Source organism: Helicoverpa armigera, chromosome 7 (genome assembly GCF_030705265.1).
Source record: "Helicoverpa armigera isolate CAAS_96S chromosome 7, ASM3070526v1, whole genome shotgun sequence".
Taxonomy (NCBI): Eukaryota; Metazoa; Arthropoda; class Insecta; order Lepidoptera; family Noctuidae; genus Helicoverpa; species Helicoverpa armigera.
Window position 1 is genome coordinate 4,274,384 of NC_087126.1, and position 8,662 is coordinate 4,283,045.

The 8,662-nt window shown below is 38.7% G+C and overlaps 1 protein-coding gene across 1 annotated transcript; it reads left to right on the forward strand.

The window, feature by feature from the left end:
• The first annotated feature begins 925 nt into the window (after window positions 1–925).
• LOC135117142 (uncharacterized) lies at window positions 926–1,948 on the forward strand. The gene has a single exon (XM_064035612.1). It carries the CDS (start codon window positions 926–928, stop codon window positions 1,946–1,948), a length of 1,023 nt encoding a protein of 340 aa, XP_063891682.1.
• Window positions 1,949–8,662: the final 6,714 nt, after the last annotated feature.

The window sequence follows — 8,662 nt, forward strand, 5'->3', positions numbered from 1 at the left end:
TTTGTAGATATTGTATTGCACGACTACCGGCCTCCTGAATTCGTCACACAGCGTAACGTTATTAACCATTGTTTGAGCTTCGTTATGCACAAAGTAATTTTCTCTGGTTGAATTGTTGCACTTGTGGTGCACGGCAATAAAAACATTTATCAGGCTCATTCGGCGGGAGTAGGTGTTAACTTGTTGAACAAAGACCACCTCGACTGCTTGCCTCTGCTACTGTTTATTAACAATTAGCCGGACGTGACTCATTCGTGTGATACTCGAATTGTCTCGTTTCTGTTCTTGTGAGGTACAGCTGTAGTGTTTACTTGGATTGAACAAACTTATACACTGCGCCTACGCTAACATCATTGCGCTCTTCCGTATAGCTCCCAGATAAAAACATACTTACTATCTTCCCTTTTCTTCATGAGTCACATGTAGGACGAAAATATATTGATTCTTCGGTTTGACGTAGAACTGAGTGGACGTGTGTCGCTCTGCAGTGCATTCAAAGTGTGTGATTGGCTAGCCTAGTTAAAATCAATTCCTTGTCTCGCATTGCGTGTTCTTACCTGGGGGCCACTCCTACTGGGTTGTCCTAGAAAGAGACGTTAATATTAGTGCTGTTGCCGTGTCAAGTTGTGATTGAAAAAGTGATTGCGATTCGCTGGACTCGAACCGCCTCCTCGGTGACCGGTGACCGGACTGCTTACGCGCTGTGCCACCGTGACAGTTACTACTCGAGTCGAAACAGGGATCCGCTACGAGCGACTATCATCGCTGCTAAGCTACTATTGTGCGCGCTGGTGCGAGGCGTTGCTGTGCTTCGTATCTGCTTCGAAAATTGTACTGGCTGTTTCTTCTCTGGTAATATAGTACCGATTTGCCTTGTATTTTTATTACTTTTATAACTGCTCTGAAATTGTTTTTTGCTGTTGACATGGCTACAACACAACGCACCCCTCCTAAAACCACTAGATCGCCGACGAGTAACATAATAAAATCTCAAACTCGCTCAGAACCTGATATTACCACGGCGTGCGACTTTGTCAACAAAAATCGATACAAGCGAGCGCGACATGGCGACTCGCCAGAGGGCGCTACTGTTGATACTGATGTGAGTTCGCAGGAGCCAGAAGAGATCCAAGACATACTCGATAAGTGGAAGAAGGAGCAAGATGCTCGTGTCGCAGAATTACTGGCAGACCAAAAGAAGTTTATGGCGCAGCTGTCTTCGGACATTAGAGATATTAAAACCCAAAACAGTAAAATTCAAGCATCTAACTCAGAAATATGTAAGTCGAATGTTGGTATTGTCCAGTCAATCGATTTTTTAAATAAAAAGTTCGAAGATCTGAAGACGGAGGTGGAATTATTGAGGAAAGAGCGCCGTGACCAGCAGACCTATATTGAATGTCTCGAGCAGAGAATAGTAGATCTCCAGCACAAGTCAAGATCATCTTCCATAGAACTGCGTAACATCCCGCAAGCAACTGCTGAATCTAGCACTACACTAACAAAAACGGTGTGTCAGGCAGGTGCAGCTGTTGGCGTGCACATAAACGAATCCGAGCTGCGCGATATCTACCGCCTTCCAATCAAGTCTACTACCTCAACTTCCCCGCGGCCAATTGTTGCGGAGTTCACTACTGTGCAAACCAAGCAGACTTTACTATCTGCTGTGCGTGCCTTCAACAAAGGAAGAGTAAAAGACGATAAATTGAACACCACAGTCATGGGTTTGTCCGGTGATCGTCTTCCGGTGTACATTTCTGATCATCTTCCAGCATGCACCAAGAAGCTTTTCTTCCAAGCCAGGGAGTACGCTTCCAAATATTCTTTCAAGTATTGCTGGATCGCAAACGGCAATATTTTTTTGCGCAAAATAGATGGAGACAAACAGATCCTTGTTCGCTCAGCAAAGTGCCTTAGCCCACCTGTGAACCAAGTTGCCGTTTTTTGACTATCTTATAAAGCTATTTTTGTTTGTACTTTTTCTCTTATGTATTTTTTTGTTAATCTGTCAATTAGTATTAGTATTGCCAAATTAATGGCCACAGCAATTTATACATCATTACCTTCATTCACACTATTCATTTCACATACAACAAAACAACACAAACAAGCTATATTCACAAACACACGCATACCCAACTACAAAATACTTTATTCCTGCAACATACGCATATTACGCATGAATATAACATATACCCATACAACTGATATATACTGTCGTCGTCGTATATTGGTCCATAACTTTCCAACTTTGTTCGAAATACTTATTACCACATCTTTGCTCACGATTATAACGACCTTCAAAGCTTTTCTTATTCTGCATTATTTTAATTATTATAAATGGCTAACCATGATAATATTAATAGCGAGATAGACGCGCTGCATATTTCTAAATCACTCAAGTGTCAACCTGAGAGCTGCGCACAGTTTTTAAAGGATCCAACAAATGGTTTAAAAATATTACACCTAAACATTCGAAGCATTACTAAAAATTTCGACGAAGTTCCTGTTCTGATGCGGTTATTGGGTTTCCAGTGCGACGTGCTCGTGCTCACTGAGTGCTGGCTAAGCAAACTATCACACCTTCCGACATTGGATGGATTTACGTCATACTCAACTAAAAGAACATACAACCAAAACGACGGCTGTGCTATCTATGTCAAATCGTCTATAAAAGTTGACGTAAAGGAACCTTATTTTGATGACGCAAATTGTCTTGTGTGCTGCATAAAAGATATTGCAATAGTAGCCATCTATCGCCCACCTTCCTTTATAAACATTAACAATTTTATTGATAGCCTCGATAACGTACTCAAAATAACCTCTCCTACCGTTGTTCTGATTGGTGACATGAACATTGATATCAAAGTCGACAATAGTGATAGTCGCTCGGATGAGTACTTAACTTGCGCTGCCTCTAATGGACTTCTCCCAGCCCATCTGTTTCCAACACGACTCACTAACTGTCTGGATCACATTTTTCTAAAAACCAAAAAATCCGCTACTACTTTCGTTATCGAGTCATCCATAACTGACCATGAACCGCTACTATTATTTCTGGAAACCAAAACAACGAACAGAATTGGTAATCGTACTATGTCAAAAATAGACCACGAGTCGGCTGTTGATGATATCAAATCCCATGACTGGTCTCCTTTATTGACGGTTACTGATCCCAATGATGCTGCTGATGCTTTAGTAAGTCAACTTTCCTCCATTGTTACACAGCACACACGCGAATTTTCGATTCCAAAAAGAGAACGCAACTTGAAGCCCTGGATTACTCCTGGGCTTCTTCGTTGTATTAGGCACCGTGACCGCATGCATACCAAACTCAGAAAGTCACAAAATAATGAAATATTAAAAATCAGCTACACTCGATATCGCAATTTTTGCAACTCTCTTCTAAGAAAACTTAAACGGTTACATGAAAAAGAACAGTTCCACAATGCAAAAAATAATGTAAAGGCTACCTGGAACGTGATCAAAAAAATATCAGATCTTCAAACTCAGTCCTCTCCCTCTTTTGACCTATTGCATATAATGGATAACCCTAAGTCTTCGCTTAATCACGTTAACAACTTTTTTTCTAATGTAGGAAGCAGTTTAGCGTCAAAATTTAACCCTACATCGATTCTGTCCAAATCTGCATCAGACTCAGTGTCGCTTAGATCTATGGCACTCCTCGAAGTATCTGAAAACGATGTCGACTCAATCATTTTAGGTCTTCGGACAAACTGCGCTACCGGCTTAGACTCGATCCCTTCAAAATTAATAAAGGCCGCGAGATGTGTACTGGTTCCGATTATCACTCACGTTTGCAATTTATGTATCAGTGCTGGGGTCTTTCCCACGGCGTTTAAAAAAGCACTTGTTTATCCCATTCATAAGTCTGGGTGCAGAGACGATGTCAACAACTACCGCCCAATCTCGATTTTAACAGCCATGTCCAAGATCCTGGAGCGAATCCTTAATAAGAGCCTGACAAGCTTTCTGGGTGCAAACAATATATTAGCCAACAACCAATATGGGTTCAGAAATGGAGTGAGCACCGAGGACGCGGTTATGGATTTGGCTGATTGCGTAGCCAGGATGTTGGATAGTAAACGCAAGTGCCTGGGTATATTCTTGGATCTGTCAAAGGCTTTTGACACCGTTTCTGCCCCAGCCTTACTGAGTAAAATGGAAAGTATGGGAATACGCGGTGTCGCACTGAAAATCTTCGCGGATTACCTCAGAAATCGCACCCAAAAGGTAAAAATCGGCAAGCATGAAAGTGATGAGCTCCCAATCACATACGGCGTTCCGCAAGGCAGCATCCTGGGGCCCACTCTCTTCCTTATCTATATCAACGATCTCTGCAAACTAACTCTTGGTAATTGTAAGATCTTTACTTACGCGGATGATACAGCCCTTGTCGTAGATGGTGAAGACTGGCCCCAGACATACCATAACGCTGAGGTTGCGCTCTCCTCTGTTGTGAAATGTTTGTCAGATAATTTACTAACCTTAAACGTTGAGAAATCGGTACATGTTCCTTTTGCCATTAGGTCAAATCTCTGTCCCCCAAATTCCCTTATCTTGCATGCTCACGCCTGTAATTCCTCAACGCTTTGTCGTTGCCTCCCCCTTACTAGATCCTCTTACGTAAGGTACTTGGGAGTACTTATTGACCAACATCTTAACTGGCACCCACATATAACCAAGGTCGCGTCACGTGTACGTAAACTCATATACGTTTTCAAGAAGCTACGTAACTCAGCTGATAGTGAAACACTAAAACTTGTTTACTTTGCACTTTGTCGATCTGTGCTAACGTATTGCCTTCCTGTTTGGGGTGGTGCCACGCAAAATGTATTTATTCGCCTTGAGAGAGCCCAGAGAGCTATCCTGAAAGTAATGTTTTCTCGTCCACGAAGGTATTCCACTGTACAGCTCTACTCTGACTGCAAGGTTCTCACTGTCAGACAACTCTTTGTGCTCCTGTGTACCTTGCGTAAGCATTCAACGCGTCCCCCTGAGGAACCTACTGGCCGCCTCAAGCATAATGTTTTTCCTCCCGTACGCCACAGAACTGCTTTTGCCAAACGTCAATACTATGTGATTAGCACTATAATATATAACCTACTAAACAAAAAAATTAAAATATATCCATGCCTTAAACGTCAGTGCAAAACTTTAATTAGAGACTACCTTCAAACTTTGAATTACGAAGAGACTGAGGATCTTCTGCAGGGTATCTGTTCATAGTCTCGTATGACTTAGTTACCTATAGCTACATTTACACAGTACTACACACACACTTTCTACACATACACATACACTCACACACACTCACCACCTTGTTTTCGTATGTACATTGCACATTGGCCTAGTTATTTAATTCTTTCATTCGTTTTTTTTTTTCTGTTTATATAGTTTAGTCACACTATTTTGTTAATTTGGTATTTCTGAAATGTCCTCTTATTAATATGACATGACTTTTTTACGGAGAATCACTGACTTCTAAGTTACAGGCCTACACCTAGTTTAGGAGTCAGGGTACCTCATATTGTTGTCCTAAATAAACCTTTATGTTTTTATAGTCATAGTGCAACATTTGTAAACTTTGTGTGAAATAAACTATTTATTTATTATTATTTATTTATTATTTATTTATTACCAGGATGTTAAGCTAATAAATAACAGACTATTTGCCAAACCTTGATAAATGAGTTATTATGTTAACATAGACTTATGAAGTCAAAATACTTAACATGATGTCTTAAATATACTTATAACAGAATATCCAGTTACATAGATTCATTAAGTTCGTGCATAATAATGCCGAATGTGGACAAGCTTTTCATCTTATTCCCACATATTTGTTTCAAATTGCTCACAGGGTAGTTAAAGTTCATACAACATTCAAGGTCTAATGTTATTTGCTTCCTAAATTGAATCTTACACCCCCAAGTTCACAAGCACGAACAATTTTACGTTAGCTTTAATTTCATTAGCTTTCTCACTTAAGTGTTATGGTTGGTTATTTCGGTATGTAGCTGTGTTGTTCATATTAGTTAGTCAGTTAAAATTAGAACTTTAATAACTTTCAGTCGCTTTTATGATACTTGAACGACCTGTGCTGCAAAAGTTAGTAGTGTTCTGGGTTACATGTTTTTGAGCTCATCAAAAATAATCGTTGTGAGGTTTGACAATTAGCCATGTTATCTCACTTGTTAACCCCATCTCGCACAAATGTTAACTGTCAAAGTTAGCATGTAGTTCTCATTTCCTCCCACATTCATAATTTATTTAGATGAGCAATCAAGCCATCGGCATCGATGCCAATTTCATTTCAACAAGTCCGGTCCAATTTTTGAAGTAGGCATTTCCGCTGATAAAATTCTTAATTTTCCAGTGTATTGACCATTCAGGCCATTATTAGTTAACGCACCAGTTATGCGAACAAGGTTAATCTGCTGATATCAATATCTTCGTTATTGGACCGGTAGGTACTTGTTTCGGAGTACTGACATGAATTGTAATTAAAAAAGACAACCGCCGCCTTTGTGTTTGTCAAAGCGATTCTGATATTAAGATCCTGGTTAGGATAAAAAATAAGTAAGTATCAAATACTTTAATGTTTTCGTACAAAGCCTTTACGACGTCAATTTCAAATCAAAGATGAACATAAACCGATACGTTTTTGTAGCTGCAGCAATTTCAAATAAAGAAACTTAACGATCGCAATGGGTAATTCACCTACTTTCTTAGCTAGGCATAAAGGCGGGCCAATAAAATTGAATGCACTAAACGTAACATAAGTCTCTTGGTAATTACACCGGTCACGCCTGTATAAGTTTTAATTAATCGGTGAATTACACACGTATGAGTACTTTATGCTAGTATCGGAGCTGTTGTCGTTGGAGCTTGTCGCGTACTGGTTTACGATTGGATGTTTCTATTCGGTCTGTCTGAACGTCACGACTTTTTAGAATAATATAGGTACCTAATTAAGAACGGACGTTTTAAGAAAAAAAGAAACCACTATCGTCTGTTTATTACCTACACTAGATATTCATTATTATTTTTTTTTCACTATTTCAAATTGTGATTTTAAACTTTATTGACGATCTTTAACTTTGTAAAGTTGCACTGTCTTTTGGTAGAAATATTAACAAATTCTTTAAGCCTTTAAAAGAACTAGCATGCTGGCCTCATATGTCTGAAGAATAGATGACTACATTTTATAAAGATAAGGTCAAATTCTGTAGTATTTGCATATTTACGAATTCTAGCTACATAATTCACCGTTTACTTTCTGACGTATCGTGCAACATTGGAAACGACCCAACGACTTCGAATGTGCAGTTGGTACGCGTCGATGATAGTTACTACTGCTGTCAATGACGGCTTCATTCTGAACTCAACTCTTATTTCCGCTCATTTAACATTAATTTTAATGCGTTCGTACATCTAACCGAACTGCTTACGCAAGTGATGTGCGCTTGACATTATACTGATTCCATAGTTTCCGTTAGAGATTTTATGACGTGATTGTAATTATAGGACAATGAAGGCATTCAAGTTTGTATCCTGTGAGTGACCGTTATTTTTTATCACAATCTACATATTTAGGTGATATAAATATATACAAATTATTTTTTGGACGGTATGACAATAACGATGACTTGAATGTCTGTCCATTTGAAAAGTATACGAACTTTATAAGGGATCCAGCTGTTTCTCAACTATGTTGGAGACCGCTTCAAGCTACCCTGAAGCATCCGAGTATCTGCGTTCAACATTAAATGATTAAAGGTATATATATCTGATCTAGACAATATACCTATAAATTAACTGTCTTACTGGTAAGAAAAGTCAGCTTCACGTGATTTGAAGTGATCACGTTGCCATCGCAATATCGTTTGCGCTTTCTCTCAGTACGGCAAATAGCTTGACATCATGACAATTCATTTGTGATCTTTATCGGTTTTAGGTAAATGTTTGGATTTACGGATGACGAAGTTCATAATTTTGTTCAATAATATGGATAAATTGCAAGTCAGTTTTGACCACAGTCTTGTATGCATTGATCAATACATTCAAGAATACTGTTACAATTTTCGAAGTAACTTAAAACCGTTATCAATTACGTCGATTCGTTCAAGATCACAATTACGTAGGAATGTTTATGAATTGTAATAGTTGGTGTTTGGTGCTGTTTGTAGTAAAAATGCAGTTCTATTTTTGTTTATGTAAGTTTTGGGAGGCAATTTTAAAATTAAAAGTTATTTTTGGAACGATATATGTATGTATTTCAGACTGATTAGTTAAACTTTTGAATTGACTTTGAACACTTGCAATTTGAACGGACAGTGCACATCATAAGCAAAATACTTATCAGCATCTGTAATTCACTATCCATTAGTCGTGTATAGGAGCTTTTTCTTTTCTTTATGAATGAGCAAGAAATATTGTACCTACATGTACATAAAAGGGTAGTCTTCGACTAAGTACGGAAGTAAGTACTAACAGCTTAGTGCCCATAAATCATGACTCAAAAGAGCTAACCACAAGCCTAAATCAATATTAAAATCAAGAGTTCCTAGCTTTTATAGCCTAGTAATATTTGTAGCCGAGACTAGTAAAACTAGCATTTAATCAACGAGGTACATTG